Raw genomic sequence first — 16,733 nt, forward strand, 5'->3', positions numbered from 1 at the left:
AACAAAAAAAAAAAAAAAAAAAAGCTGACACATGCAGAGGGGGGAGCTCAGGGTGCTTGGTCACCAAACTGCCCTTTTGTTAAGGTGTATTTTACAAGTCGGAGAAGACACAGAGGCAGGAGTGCTATAGTTGAAGGTATCAGCCGCTCTTGCTAATGCAAAAATACCTCCCTCCAACCTCACTAATGAGGAAAGGAAAGCCCTGGCTTCACTCAAAAGAGACCGGAACATCACCACTTTGCCGAGGGACAAAGGGTGATGAACTGTAGTGCTAAACAAAGCGGACTACAGCACCAAAGTCCCTGATCTGCTTAGTGATACTAACACCTAAGAGACACTGAGGCGAGATCCTACCAGTAGCTACAAATAGAAGGTTATAGAGAATCTGCAAAAACTGGAAAAGGACAAAGCCGGGGGAAGCCATCCCATGTATCTATGGACTCCCCGAGACACACAAGAAAGGGGCACCACTCAGAGCCATCAACTCAACTCAGTTACCTACAACATATCCCAGCACTTAGCCAGTATCCCAGCTCCTTTGGTTGGCACCTTGTCACCACATCAAAAACTCACAGGATTTAACTATCCAAGTGAGAGAAATAACACTGCACTCAGATGAAACAATGGTTTCTTATGATGTCACCTTACTTTTTACATGCATTTCCCCTCAAAAAGCGATTAAGGTGATGAGGAAATGCCTGCTTACAGGAAAGCACTCTGTGCAGCAGAACCAACGTCACCAGGAGTTGCCCCTAGCCACTGGTTCAGGTATGTGGACAACACCCGGGTTACATCTGGATGCCTGAGAACCTTCAATAACACTAATATTGATAACTTAATTTATCTAACTTTGCACTAGAAGTTACTAATGAAGGACATATTGTGAATAAGCGCTATGGAACAAACCGGTAGATAAGGAATGACATGTCACTGTTCGAATATTTTCCTGCTTCATCTCTTATCTTATCTGTGGATCACCTGCGTGAGCGTTACACAGCATCCCCTTCAAATCATACATCATTTTGCAACAAGAAGTTTAACAATGGTCGTTACTGAAGTGGCTTTTTTTTTTTCTGGACAGTGTAACACCCTCTGTGTTCTAGCAAGTCCTCACATTTAAGAAGCTGGAAACAACAAATATTTGTTATCATGTAAAATTTACAAAGTAGCCCCAATTTTCATGAAATTAAGAAAGGTTTTCCATTTAGTTTAAAGTGCAAAATGTTTATTTTAGATGTGAGGAAGATGTATTACTACGAATCTGATTGATTTCGATTTGTAAATATCTATGGATAATCATAAATTCATTCACAGAATAGACAGTATGCAAAGGGTTTCCAGAATAAAACTTTTCAGCCATCTGTTTCCAAAATTCAGATGGAAAAATTTCTGTGTTTAGTGAAGCTGTAAAGAAGCTGTAAAGCCATTGTAAGTGTAAGTTTCATGAAACTAGCCTTGCACTTGTTTGTCATGTACCTGTCCATCTGCTGACACATTTTAAAACCACTTCTAGCCAAACACAACTGAAACTCAAGTCGTCCTTTCACATCGGTGAGGGAACAATCACTGTAGGACATTTGTACGAAATTATTATTAACGACTTCTTCATTGCTTTGTTTGGTTTGTTTGAAAAAGAAGAGGACGAAGACAAAGCGTTACACTGGTTGGTCGGGTTATCTATCTTGCGATTGTCCAGACAGCAACACGTGAGAGCTTGTACTACTGTCCTTGTTGATGGCCAGATGGTCTGCTGTCACTTTCAAGGTTGTGCTGAGTCTCAATAGTTACTTTAAGGCCACTGTGTCCCAGCATTTTCAATGCTTTATTGTCCTGCATGTGTGCTTCCCTCCAACAGACATAAAGGCAATTTTCTTTATAGCGATTTCCGGTTCCAGTGGCAATCCAAGTTGCTTTTAAAATCATGAAAAAGAAATACAAAGGAAACGTGACTAAAAAAAACTCGAGGTCGAGCGAGTACTCAATTAAAACCTGTGTCAGTGTAAGCATATCTATCAAATATGTAGATCATTCAGTTATCATATAATTTGATAAGTAGTAGTAGATATTTATATTAATCATTACACAATCACATTAATCAAAAAGCTTTGTTTGTGGATGAACACACCTTGTGCTCAACGCAAGGAAACCCATTTATTAACAGATGGAGAGTATTGATTGGAGTGTTATCGTGACAATAGCAGGACCAGTAATGCCTGGCCACAGCTTGGTGAGAAAGTTGCCTTCCAGGTCATTTGCCAGTTTGTGAAGTATTTTGTTAAAGACATATGGACCGCTGATGTTATGAGTGCACTGTATCACACAGCTAGCACGCTACTATAGTTAGCTTGATAAAAATGGCCTCATCTTTTCACTTGAATAGAGCTTTATTACATTCATCAGTATTTTAACTATTTGGTTTATGCTAACTTCCTGTGGACTTGTGCTAGCCCCGCCATGTTGCTGTTAAAAACAAATGAAAAACAAATGAAAATCTCTTTCCTGTCTTCACAGAGTGGATCCTTGTTTAATCAGTTCATTTCTGTGTTTTCACTCAGCGCTCCATCTCTGCCATTAATATCGAATAACAAGTGGTTGTGTAACTGAAACTCGTGCACAGTGTCCCCCATCACCTGCACGTGGCTCCAAAGCCATTCAGTAAAAACACATACGCCTCGGCTGCAGACAGACACACACACACACACCCACCCACACACACACACACACACACACTCACACACACACACAGACACACACACACACACAGCAGCAGCACCTGTACTCCAGCTCCAGCCTGTAACATTGAGCGTGTGTGAAGTCAGTGGGAGTGAACAATGAGAGCGGTCAGCAGCGACATGTGAACACTGCTCCTGCTGGCTCTCACACATGCAGCAGGGAGGGGGGCCGGAGGAAGGGATGCCATGGTTGCTATGGCACCCTTGCCAGTCGGCTTAACCCCCTTCCCAATGCGCACACACACACACACACATACACACTTCCTCTACAGAGGCAAAGTGAAATAAAATAACTGTCTCGACAACATCCTTGAACTGTTTGAACTAACAAACTTGAATGCTCCGGTCTGCATTGATGATGTTCCCCATTTTACTTGGGCTCACTAAGGGCTCTCAGTCTTCTTATCAGAGCCAGGGCCCCTAACACTGGTTCTGCCGACTAGGTGAAGCCTTTAGCAGGCTCCCCATGGCGGACCAGCTCTTAACTGTTTGATAACAATGACTAGCTCACATACAGTTAGTTACTGTTACTATGATGCTATTTCATTCTGTAAAGACAACCTTTCCACCCTACTTGAATCATTATCAAGTGCTAGAAATAAATAAAGCACACCCATACCTTTACATCAGGCACACACGCTCTGTGATATCAGGTGTGGTTAATCATCAAAACTGTCCTGAGTAATGAATTGCCAAACAATTGAATAATCACTAAAGTGCATGTGGAAAAAATACCAGAGGAACAACAGACATACAAAGCCATATATCAAATCATCTAACACACATCTTATATATATCATCAGATAGTCGTGGGTAGCTTAATATATTTATAGTTGTGGTTGAACATGAAAACAGAGGAAGAGAAGTTGGATGATTATAGTGACAGACGTGTAGTGTCAAGTGACCTGCTGACAGAGCTCCGGGCATTTGCAGCGATCAGCTACGTTATAACCACTGACAGGTGACATGAATAATACAGACTGTCTTGTTACAATGTTCTTCTGAGAAACCATGTGGCCTTCACATGTATTGATGTGAGTGGCAGTTGTATGTGTAATATACAGTATGTACGGTACTAATGCAGTGAATCAGCCGTGGTTCAATGTGTGTCACTGTATTTTACTGGCAGTGTTGGGAGTAATGTGTTATGAAAGTAATGCAACTACTGTAATGCATTACTTTTTGCTGTAACGCAGTAATGTAAGGCATTAAAAAAAAGTTAATATTTTACTCGGTACAAATCTCAGTAACGCACCTTACGCTGCATTTTAAAGGTCCCATATTATGAAAAAAGACGTTTGCTCTAACTGGTCCTCCCTGAGCCTGCCAACTCCCAGAATGAGGAAAGCAAACGAGTCCTGCATTCAGACCTGTTCAGATTCAGCTCCTGTCGTTATGCAACGAAAGGAGAGTTGTTCATAGGCCGGCCTTCTCTGCTCGATGATAGGAGATATCCAAGAGGGGGGCGTTCATCCCCGAGATGAAGTTCGGAGTGTCCAGCGGTAAGATAGCAGTGTTTCGCAATGTCGTCGCTCAGAGTTAGACATGCAAATTGCTCTGTTGTTGGTTGTATAAATCAACATCAGTGCCTATATTCTGTCCCAGCTACAGAACAACAAGAGACAGTCGTTGTGTTTCATTTAACGACAACATGCCGGCTACATTTCCTGTTAGTTTGTATGTGTGTGCTAACCACTTCACATCGGGCTGAAAATTGGCTAACTAGTTAGCTCCGCTTCGGTCCGCTATGCAATGGGGGCGTTTGTGATAAATATTTCATTTAATATTTCATTGAATTTTGGGATATACTAACTTTTCAGTTTTCAGTGGTTTTTTTTGTACTGTTCCGTGTTCACTTGGCTGTAGCGAACAACCCGCCTAACGCTACTTGCTGATGCTTGATGGCATGCTATCCTATCTGTTCTATGAGCTCGTGATCAGGGCATGTCATGGCACTGTCTTTGACTCATGATTTGAACAAGGGTTATTTAATTAGGAATGGTGGGAATTTCAATGGATGATTTATTTTTAATTAATTAAATTATTATTAATAAGAATATATATATATATATATATATATATATATATATATATATATAAATATATATAATATATATATATATATATATATTTATATATATATATATAAATATATATATATATAAATATATATATATATAAATATATATATTTAATAATTATCATTTTTTTTATTTATTTGGTAGGTAACCAGAGAAATAACGCTAGTGAAATCAACATTCCTGCCTCCCTCAGTCTCTTTCTCTGTCATTAGTCATGTTATCAGTGTTGGGGAGACTTGACTGAATCCCATTTCACCCCTTGGCCCTACCACTTGGCCCCACTCCTCCGTTTTTTGCGCGTTCACATGTCGGGGTAGGGGTGTCCCAATTCCCGTTAGGACGGAGGGTTAGGGGGAAGTGGTAGGGCTATATACCCCTTCAAACAGAGATTTTTCAGAGGCACACTCCAAACGGAGGGCTACGACAGATTTCCCAGAATGCACTGCGAATCACCAGCAAGATGGCTGCTACCGCGAAAAAAGTTCACAAATGTAAGTATTTTCTCCATTAATAAAGTTTTCAAATTTACGAAAACCGTTGTATTGTCTAGTTTAACGTTGTTTCAATGTGTAATGGTCATTTTCTTCATAAAATGCACACGAAAAATAAAATCGCTAGTAGTTGAGGCTTCAGGTTAACGTTACCAGCTGAACACTACTAGCGGTGCTCTGTGGGCAGCCCTGATAATCTACAGTGATAACATTATCAATAAAAACTTCTGCAACCTCGCTGCTGGTAGTCAGTTACATTGATAGCGTTATGGGATACGTAGGAATGTCATGCACAAATCGGATGTAACGTTAACGTTAGCCTGTGCAGTGTATGCATGAATTTGAAGTTGTGAACGAATTGCAAGTGACTACTGATGACGTACGTGATTGTCGAAGGGGTGTCCCAATTCGGAGGGGTTGACTTTCAGCCCTACCCCTTGGCACTCCGTTTCAAGGGGCAAGGGGCAAGGGGTAGGGGTAGGGGTAGAAAAGAGAAATGGGATTGGGCCTTAAACTACATGTAGTTGAACTACATAGCTTAACTACAATTTGCTGTAAGTTGCTGGTAGTTAAACTACATTCAAATTTTGTGCTTTCTACTAACTTTTTTGTGTGATTTCTACTACTACTTTTTGGGTAAATTTACAAACTACAATTTTGGCCAATAACATGAAATACTTTTTTTATATTAAAAAAAAGACCTATATAGTATAAATTTAACTAAATTTTTCTTTGAAAAAAGGCATGAAACATGTCATGACATGTTAAGCCAACACTGCCTCTGATTGGCTTGCCTTGGCAGCACTCAAATGCTTCACAGAGAGGGCGGATCTTTGTGCCAAGGTGCTCATAATCACAAGCATGTCATTGAGTAGGCTTCATATACATATGTTGATTTATTTAATGCTGATTTAAATGAGTATCGTGAGTATAAGTAATAGCTATAGCTACTTTTTTTAGCAGTAGTTTTAGAAACTACATCCTACTACCCCTGGAGAAATGTAGTTTGTTCAAACTACTGGCTACGCTTGTAAAGTAGCTTCCCCAAAACTGTCAGTGACCATGTCGGAGTCCAATGACATGAGAATTTCATCCTTTATTTTAACCCTAAACCCCGTCATGCTAGCTAGCATGCACAGCTAGCTAAATTGTTAAATGGCCTACTTGTAACTACTGACTATGTTAAGCAGTAGCGCCGAGATCGAAAAGTGGCTAAAGGTATGTCGATTGCTGCTTAACGGCATATACCGATCCCTAGAATGGCATACCGATCCCCAGACTGACATACAGATTCTCGGAGTGGTATATACTGATCCCCAGACTGACATACAGATTCTCGGAGTGGTATGCTGCTATTATGCCGCTGTTATTCCACCGACACATGACGGTATGTGCCACTTGAGATTGTTACTGCACTGAGAGACTGTTGGATGGGTACCGCTCCCTGATGAATATGCAAATGTAATGCCACTGGGCTGATTTGACGACAAGTACAGCCGTAAACATATACTTTTTTTGTTGTTGTTTTTTTTGTCTTTATTGACAATGCTAACTTAACACTTTACCGCAAGTAATGTTATGTTGTGGGATTGTAGGCATATAGACAGTAATTACACGTGGGACTCTTACGATATGATAGAAAAGCAATATGTCTAAATGTCCGCCTATAAACTACTTAAAGCTAATGAAAGCGCTAACCTTAGCTAACATGGCTAATATTAGCCCAGCCACCGTAATAATGAAAACCCATCACTAAGTATTGTTTTGTTGGCAGGCTCAAAAGTTCTGCTATCGATTAGTCAGACTGGCTATAAGGTGGCTGGGCTAATATTAGCCATGTTAGCTAAGGTTAGCGCTTTCATTAGCTTTAAGTAGTTTATAGGCGGATATTTAGACATATTACTTTACTACCATATCGTAAGAGTCCCACGTGTAATTACTGTCTATATGCCTACAATCCCAACAACATAACATTACTTGCGGTAAAGTGTTAAGAAAGCATTGTCAATAAAGACAAAAAAAAAAAAAAAAAGTTTATGTTTACGGCTGCACTTGTCGTCAACCCAGCCCAGTAGCATTACATTTGCATATTCATCAGGGAGCGGTACCCATCCAACAGTCTCTCAGTGCAGTAACAATCTCAAGTGGCACATACCGTCATGTGTCGGTGGAATAACAGCGGCATAATAGCAGCATACCACTCCGAGAATCTGTATGTCAGTCTGGGGATCAGTATATACCACTCCGAGAATCTGTATGTCAGTCTGGGGATCAGTATATACCACTCCGAGAATCTGTATGTCAGTCTGGGGATCGGTATATACCACTCCGAGAATCTGTATGTCAGTCTAGGGATCGGTATGCCATTCTAGGGATCGGTATATGCCGTTGAGCAAAAATCGACATACCTTTAGCCACTTTTCGATCTCGCTGTCACTCATGTTAACAGTTAGCAAGCAATGAAAATAAACTACACCCAAACTTGACTCATATCTGACCCAGGTAGACTGCAGTTCATCACTTCTTACCTGAAGTTCACATTCCCCTCAAGTCGCACCGGCGGCGGCCGCGGGTCTCTCCTCCTCCTGCCTCCCCTTCAGTTCATCATCCACCTGACGGCCACCTCCGCCATCATCACCTGCGGCTGCTTCGGATGCTGCTGCTGCTGAAGATGAAGCTCCGCCATAGCCACCAGCAAACATCTGTGTTATTTTAACACATCTGGCAGCATCTGCCTGAAGGGCTTGTCTCTTTTTAGCTCTAATTTTTTCCGCGCCTCCTTTCAGCTTCTTGTTGTTCTTCATTTTCGTGATCTTCTCTCTGTATGAGTGATTGATTGACGGCCGAGGCCCAAGAGGGAGGGGGCATGGGCCCTCGGCTGTAATTGGTCCAGCCCAGAATCAATCATGACTAATGGGACGATCTACCAGTTTTGTGTACCAATAGGTATCGTGACTAATAACATTACTAATGCTAGTACAATAGACATAATATACGGCTAGTATCATTAGTAAAAAAAAAAGGAAAAAAAAAGAAAGGCCCGGCCCAAAATCACCATGCGCCGAAGGCCAGTCCAGCGGTGACTGGAGCTGTTGTAGAAACACCTGCTGCTCACACAACAATCCCACAGTTTACATCTATCAATTCAAATAACGTTCATTGGCATAAATGAAGTTACACTATTGACACATTTAAATGACATATTATTGAATTAAGACATTTTACACAAGAAACTAAATACATTAATTTGCTGCACAGAACCTGCATGATCACGCACGCGCGTCACTGAAGGCCATGGAAACAGAACGTTGACCAAAGCTATAAAAGCTGCGGACCTCATTTATTTCTCATTCGCACATTAAACTTTGACAAGTTGACCTACTGCGGATTTGTTGTTGGAAAGTTCAATCTGGGAAACCCGATCGACTGGAAAACTTCTACTCTACCAAACATTTTGGATTATACCTGTTCACCTGGAAGACTTCATCTCAGACAATCCTTTTTTGGATTAAATCTGATCACTTGAAGACTTCTATCTATCTATCTATCTATCTATCTATCTATCTATCTATCTATCTCTGACAAACCTCTTTTGGATTTAACCTGATCACCTGATCAAACAACTAACTACTGCCAGAAGAAGACCATCTGTAGCTGCTGGAGAAGTGGCCTCTGGTTGACCCCCTGTGGGGACACCTGCTGTCCTGAGTCTCTGCAGGTAGGACATCTTTTATTATCACACCAAATGTATTTATTCATCTTCTTAAACATGTAGAAGTTTGTTTCGGTTGCGTATACTCTTGGAAAATTATTGAATTTACAGATAGGCTATTGATAGCATTTTAGCTAGCCTTTCATGAAAAGTCACTTTTGGCTCATACTCGACGTTTTCTCGGTGTAAAATGTTTTTTAGAGGTTAAGAATGTGCTGAAAGTCCCGCGAAAGTTGAGGAATGTGTTCACGGTTGTGTAGTGTTTTTTAAAGACTGTTATTTTTGTTTGAGGCATTAACATTACATGTTTAGATATTTAAGGTGGAACATTTAGGGGGAAAAGATGGCGGCCGGGCCTTTTTTTGAAAAAACAACATGTTTGTCTTGTGCACCATGGAGACGATAGAATGTTAGGAGATGAGAACGTGCAGGTGTAGACACACCAGGGCCGTCTGTCTGTGTACAGCTGAGACAGCTGCTAGAATGTTGAAACTGAACTTAAAGTGTGACCGGATATGTTGTAGGAGAGAGTTTAAGTTCACAGTTTTATATATTTGAAGGCCTTTTCACTGTTGTGTTCAGTCAGAGCTCAGAGCTTGTACTTGAGGTGTTGGTATTGAAAAGGTTGGGCAGAGATGAGAGCGGCATCCTGCGTCCATCCCACGGTCTCCTCCGCGATGCATGACTTGCGACTAATAAACAGCATATTGACTTTATCAGTGTTCCCTGCCGTGAAGAAGAGATTATTGTGTGTGCTTATGGATGAGTCCTCTTGTTGACTGCGTGCTTTTTAATTAAGGTACGGACAGGTTAGGTGCGTAATGGAGCACGCTGTTCTGTGCACAGCATATAATAAACGAATCAACTGGTATTCATAACCATAACACTGCATCGAATTTTATGAGCTAATGATAGGTTTTAGATGTAAAATCCCCATCTGTAATGTATCCATTCAAGGGTTGTTGGAGACTCTTTACTTCGCCATTTCCTGGTTATTGTTTTTTCTTGCTGCTAGTAGTATTTGAAGTAAATATCTGGCCGTTTTTTTTTTTCAGCTCGATCGGTACATTTCCCACGTAAATTACAGTGACATTAAAATCAAGATCTGATCTCTGTTACTACATCCAGTAAGCAGAGATATTAGGACACTCACAAAAACTGTGATAGTGACCTGCTGACATGTTAGCACACATTCTCCAGCAATGGCCATATTTGGATTTGTAATGAAAAACCTCAAGGTGTTTTCCCAGGTGAATTCCCTCCAGATCCCTGAACTTGAAGTGTTCGACTGTGTCTTACAGATATGTATTCATTTTCAGTCATTTGTATCTTAGCTTCAGTCTCCCATCTTGATTTAATATACACTATGGAAAGGCCCCTTTCCACATGTAAACATGAATAAATCCTGGAGATAAGTTTTCTGTAATTTTGACCTTTAACTGCATCAATGAATACCCTAATTGGCCTAGTCTCTGTCTCCCCAATAGTTTTAATATTGTTGTCAAAGCCTCCTGTAATATTTCTGTGTGTAGTTGTTTTTCCCATTTCGTTTTAACATATTCTGTGACACTCTGGTACCCTGGTGCAGTTTAGACATTGTTTTTTGAGTTGATAAGCTTGAAGTAGGACATTTATCACTGTATTACCCTCCTCTGAGAATTCAGGGTTTATCTGTTTTTCATATAAATCTCTTATTTGTACACACCTGTAGAAATCATTAACATTTAGTGGAAATTCCCCAGATTTTGCTCAGACCTCAGACCATCAGATGATCACTGAAATCTGGACTATGAAATATATACACGATTGTCATTGTAAAGACCTGAAGCGGCAGTTTAACAAGTTTTGTGTCATCTAATCATTGACGGGGTAGAAACCGTAGGATGGTAGCAAAATTATATGTACTCAATATCTGAAACATTGTTATGGTCCTTCAAAGAGAATGAAAGTAACATCTCGTTTTTCTTTGTTTCACCTGTTTTCACTCGTTTTGTTTCAGTATTCTGAGAGACAACATGGGATCCAGTGTATCCAAGGCATCCACCTCATCTTCCGAGATGAACCCCGTCCAGCTCCCCAGAGGATATGAGGTCCTGAAGGTTCTGGGAGAGGGCTACTTCGGAAAGGTGTTGAAATGTTGGAAAAAGGACATCAAGCAGACGGTGGCTGTGAAGATACCTAAATGCTTCGAGAATGACACCGTCAATGAGGTAGGAGGTGTTGATTTTGATGTTCATGGTTGTAAAAGATATTGTACAGTCAAAGGTGCAGTAAGTGCCTCGCGCAAACAAGCAATTCCTTTTCCTTTTAGCTACTTTAAGCTATCTACAAACGTCACTTTATGAAGATATATTGATTATCTGTACACTAAGTTTTAGGCGCCACATTATAAAGACTTAACACGTTAACACATTGACTGACTGTAAAAAACTAATCATGTCAAACTCGCTGTGTGTCTCCAGGTTTCCATGCTGAGACGGTTCAAGCGCCTGAAACTCCACCGACACAACATCGTTGAGTTCATCGATTCCTTTCAAACCAAACATGGAAAGGCAATCGTGTTGGAGGTGTTGGATATCACCCTAGGCGACCACCTTGGTTTGACAAGTTTTGCGCCTATGCTTCTGAGTGACATCAGAAGCATCATCCAGCAGGTATGACCTCCATCAGCACCACAGATGGAAAGCAAAGCACTGAGCACTCTGTCACTTTCAGGTTTTGGTACATTCCTACTGACCTTGTACTTTCAGATGGGGACAGCATTGGAGGCGCTGAAGGGGATCGGGGTGATCCATGCTGACCTGCACCTCCATAACATCATGATAGAGAATCACCAAACACGACCCCTCAGAGTCAAGCTCATTGACTTCGGTGTTGCCATGTCCAGATCAGAAGCCAGCCAGGGCAAGCGCCTGCAACCGATGGCACTCAGGTAGGCTCCATTGTTTTTATTATTACACTGGAGTGAGTTAGAAGTTTACCATTTATTGCTCCCTTCCCAAGTCTGACGGTGTAAACATCCTGTGCAATGTTTCTCCTCCACATTCAGGTCTCCAGAAATCCTGTTGGGCTGTCCATTTTCTGAGGCCATTGACATGTGGTCCCTGGGCTGTCTGATGTTCGTAATGATCTGTGGCAAACTACCGTTCAGTGGACGCTCCGAGTATGAAATTGTAAGTCACTTAATTTATTCAGACAGTTTGTCAGTCACTCATACTTGTGTGTCTTCACTCTTGCTTGTGGTTTTGCTCTAATTAGTGCTCCGTGTACAATATGAGTTGCTAAAGCTGGGAATCAAATGGAAATTTACTTTGAGTGTGACAGAAGGAAGTAATCTGATGTTTAGTGGTTCAAAGAACTTGTACCTTTGCTACGATGGGAGGTGTTAGCATTAGCATGTTGTGAAAAGATGACCTGCCCTACATTGCCTCTGATTGGCCAATCTCACTCCTCGTGCTGGAACCGAACTCACAGATGAGAACTGGCCATTCAGATATGGCGATTCATTACTTTGCCCTCCTGAGAACAGTACTTGCTCTTACATGTCTTGATGTAATGCTGTGTTTAATCTCCAGCTGCGGAGCATCATTGATCTCTTGGGTCAGCCAGAAGACCTTGTTCTCAGTACTGGTCTAGAGACAAAGAAGTACTTTAACTGGACTGAGTCCAACAGCTGGGAGCTCAAGGTACCACAGTGAACCTTCTCTGACCTTTAATCTTTTATCATCTTTTATTTCTTGTTAACATTTCCCAACATTTAACGGTCGATCATTCAAAATGATTCTGAGGATCATTGATACAAACCATTTGAACCTTCTTTCAGACATCTTTTGAGTATTTCAGATGTCACCTCAACAGTGTCAAGGACCACAAGCTCCAGTCTCTGGACGATCTCAAAAAAGTAGTGTGAAGTAACTGTCTTTGTCACTATGACCGATTGTCTTTCATGATGGTGGAAATGACCATTGTTTCCTCAACTAGATGTGTCTTGAGGAAAATAACGAAGCTGAGGCCGCAGAGCGAGAGCAGTGCATCGAGCTCCTGAAGGCCATGCTGAAGACGGGTGAGGATGAGAGGATCACTCCCAGTGAAGTCCTCACTCATCCATTTAGCACCAAAGACTACCCAAAGTAAGTGTGCGTGTGAGGTGTGAGTCCTGTAGGTGGTGCTTTGTTAGTTAGTGATGATTTGTCATTTGATCAGTGTCCTGTCGTGTTTCCGGGACATCAGTGTAACAGCAAGTATGTCTTTTTGTAGCAATGGGGCAGAGAAGTCTGAGACGAGCAGTCGTAAGATGATGAGACCAAAGGCGGCCGTCATGAGTAAAAGACGCCCCGCTTGTCCTTCGACTCTTACTTCTCACATTCCACCAGCAGGTGTGATCCTGGTTCGGCCTGCGACAGCTGAGAACACACTGCTGCTGGAAGGTCAGGGGAGCGAAGTCAGGTGAGATGTCTTCCTCTAGTCACGACACTCATTTCTCAGATGAGAAAATGGTTCAGATCGCCAGAAATAATAGCAGAGACATGATTCTTGAAGATGTCATGACAGTAACAGGATAATTGTGCGTGTTCAGTGGCAGGTCTTACATTGACAAGACCTCAGGATGTTCAGCCTTTACTTCCCCATTCTCGAGTGAGGACTGCACTTCATCTCCCACATATCTACCATCAGGTGTGATTCTGGTTCGGCCTGCGACAGCCCAGCGCACGGTGCCAGGAGATCAGGAGAGTGCAGACAGGTGAGATGATGAAAAATAGTAGCAGAATCTTTTGCCTTTGTTTTTCACTCACTTTCACATCAAATCCACACGAAAGCTAGATCAAGATCTTTACTTCAGGAGGTTTGGTCTGCAGGAGCCTCAGAAACAACAAAAATGAAAAGTTCCTCATTGCAGCATTACCATGTGATGACAATAACAGGAATGACAAATTTTTTGTTGAACTCCCTTGTGTTGTCAATGTGCCCTCAAACAATAATCTTGTCCAAACGTTTTAAATACAGATATTTTACTGGGTTAGAGATTTATTTTTATACTGAAAGGAAAATAATTTTTGACACTGTTTAACTTTCTCTCCTTTTTGAAACATTATTTTAAGTTAGAGGGTATTATCGCAAATAGACAGCAAAAGGTCAAGGATTATGAAATAAAATGCAATAGGCCTTCGTTAAAAGATTGAGGATGATGAAATGTGTCTGGTTTTTTTTTTTGGCAATAATGTTTTTGTTTGTTTGGCTTTTTATTTTTGTATGTCACTTGTGAAAGATGTTTGTTTGCTTTTTTGTGTCCTTGTGTTCTGTATTTACTGTTTTAATGTAATAAAAAAAAAGAAAAAACTTTTTTGTTGTGTTTCCAGCTTTCAGTCTGGCCGGTACGAGGCATCAGTGTCCTTAGTGACTGACGTTGAAAGTGGCATGGAGTCACCAATATGTGAGGACTCGGGTTCGTGTGGTAAGTTACAGTCACCCCTACTTGTGTCTGAACTGTTGTGCTTTTTGGAGTACGGCTGAGGACTTTAATGTCCTTTTATTTTCAGAAAACACGGGGGCAAAGGGGCCAGTGAAGAAGAAGAATTTCCTCCGACGTGTCTTCTCCTGGATGAGAAAGACGCTCAGGCCGTGTGTTCCCTCTGTTGATGATCTGGCCTGCGACAGCTGAGAACATGCTGCCGCTGGAAGGACGGAGGGGGCAAAGTCAGGTGAGATGTCTTCCTCTGGTCACGACACCTATTTCTCAGACGAAAAAATAGTTCAGCTCACCAAAACTAATAACAGATACACGATTCATGCCAATAACAGAACAATTGTGTGTGTGTGTGTGTGTGTGTGTGTGTGTGTGTGTTTTTTCATGTTCAGGGGCAGGACTTACATTAACAAGACCTCAGGAAGTTCAGGCTTCACTTCATCGAATAAGGACTGTGACTGTGAGCCTGATCCTGGGTCGGCCTGCGGCAGCTGAGAGCATACCACTGCTGGAAGGTCCTGGGACGGAGAGTAAGTGTGACAGTCAGTGTTGCCAACTTGATCAGTGCTTGGAAAAAAAATGTTTACAGTGATTGATACCATTAATGAGAACCTGTGTGCATATTTGTGTCTGTAGTTAGTGTGTCAGTGTGTCTGTGTGCTTGCGTGCGATCGTGCGTGTGCTAACAAACAGTGTGTTGTCCATCTGTCCACATTTGAAGTCACTGTCAGCAGAGGAGCAGGCCATATATTACCAACTGGCCGACAGAGAGAGAGAGAGCTTCACGCCCAGAGACGCCCCGACTGCTCTGTCAGCCAAAACTATGTAAGTACACACTGTTCACACACAACTCGTACATGTTTACGTCACCACATACATCACTGGAGAAGAGTAGAGAAGTGTTTGTTTTTGTGTAGGGCAAAAGCTCCTAAAGGTGAGGACTGTCATGTGAAATGTGATGAAAACTGCAAGACGTTTGATTTTGAATAACATACATTTTTCAAACAAGGTAATGTAGTTCAAGGTTTTTAGTTCAAGTACATTTACATGAATACAAAGTTCAGGACTATTACAGATGACCAATGGTAAATTTTATTAGATTTAACTTTAATGGCACAAAACAACTTCCCCGCTGTGAGCAATAACACTAAGGTACAATGGTTCCTGGTACAAGATCTTTAAAGGACACCATTTTTAATCAGAAGAGAAAGATCTTCACTGACTGATTTTTTTAATGCTTACAAACTAAATAAACAAACAAAGTTTTGGAAGATTGACCTGTGTTTTTGTTTGTTGGTGTAGCAGCGTCAGTGGTGGCTTCCGCCTCACGGGCAGCTGTGATGGAGGCCTCGACCTCACAGAGAGCTGTAGAGGAACCTCGTCCCCCGCAGACAGTCCCGGTCCTGTCACAGCACACATCAGCGGACAGCCGTGGTGCAGCTGCCGCACACACAAACTCCAGTGACCGTGTACGTGAGTGACATGTATAACCTGCCCCAGGAGTATGTTCTAAGCCACGCCGCCTCCTGGCTGCATGTTCTTGAAACAGCAGTCACATCTCTGTCCTCCTCTGCAGGACTCACAGTGTCAAGCCAGTCAGAGGATGTGGAGCATCACCTGGTGACGGAGCAGCTTGATCCTCCACGAAGTCCACCCAGTGCAGAGCATCAGCTGCCCTCCTCTCCTCACGGTGGACTTCTGTGATGTCATGCAGATGGATCAATGGATGTGTAAATATATGTACAGATAAATGTTTAGATAAATATTTAGATTGATGTACAGATAGATGTATAGATAGATTTTGAGATACATGTAAAGATAGATTCAGAGATATATGTTTAGATTGATTCTGAGATGGATGTTAAGAAATATGTCTAGATTGATGTATAGAGCGATGTAGAGATAGATGTACATATTGATGTATAGATATTTGTATAGATTGATGTATAAATGCATGTTTAGATATATGTATACACATATGTATAGATTGATGTATAGATATTTGTATGAATTGATGTTTAGATATATGTATCGATAAAGTAAAACTTTTTTGACTATATTATCCAGCTCAATATGATTCATTTTGTGCAATTACATGATAAATACACCTAAACCTTTGAGCCTCAAACTGACTTATTTTATAGTTTTTTCAAAATTCTTATTTTTTTTCACATTGGTGTTCAATTAATTCGTAACTACAAGATACATAAAGCTGTGTTTAACATAATTGATGTAATTAATAACTTTATACAT

General features: G+C 41.3%; 1 protein-coding gene across 3 annotated transcripts; it reads left to right on the forward strand.

The window, feature by feature from the left end:
- The first annotated feature begins 8,631 nt into the window (after positions 1–8,631).
- On the forward strand, positions 8,632–16,542 carry LOC115587626 (homeodomain-interacting protein kinase 1-like). Of its 3 annotated transcripts, none has more exons than XM_030427549.1 (16): positions 8,633–9,022; positions 11,016–11,226; positions 11,479–11,670; positions 11,767–11,948; positions 12,066–12,189; positions 12,592–12,702; positions 12,840–12,917; positions 12,998–13,146; positions 13,274–13,462; positions 13,593–13,757; positions 14,374–14,468; positions 14,554–14,715; positions 14,873–15,010; positions 15,202–15,305; positions 15,783–15,953; positions 16,057–16,542. In XM_030427549.1, the coding sequence occupies exons 2-12, from the start codon at positions 11,032–11,034 to the stop codon at positions 14,673–14,675; spliced, it is 1,602 nt and encodes a 533-aa protein (XP_030283409.1). In that variant the 5' UTR covers positions 8,633–9,022; positions 11,016–11,031; the 3' UTR covers positions 14,676–14,715; positions 14,873–15,010; positions 15,202–15,305; positions 15,783–15,953; positions 16,057–16,542. The 3 variants fall into 3 exon arrangements, with proteins under 3 accessions (XP_030283410.1, XP_030283409.1, XP_030283408.1); XM_030427548.1 differs by having other exon boundaries at positions 15,783–15,949; XM_030427550.1 differs by lacking the exon at positions 12,840–12,917 and having other exon boundaries at positions 8,632–9,022; positions 15,783–15,949.
- The last annotated feature ends 191 nt before the right edge of the window (positions 16,543–16,733 follow it).

This window comes from Sparus aurata, chromosome 9 (assembly GCF_900880675.1).
Source record: "Sparus aurata chromosome 9, fSpaAur1.1, whole genome shotgun sequence".
NCBI classification, from domain to species: domain Eukaryota; kingdom Metazoa; phylum Chordata; class Actinopteri; order Spariformes; family Sparidae; genus Sparus; species Sparus aurata.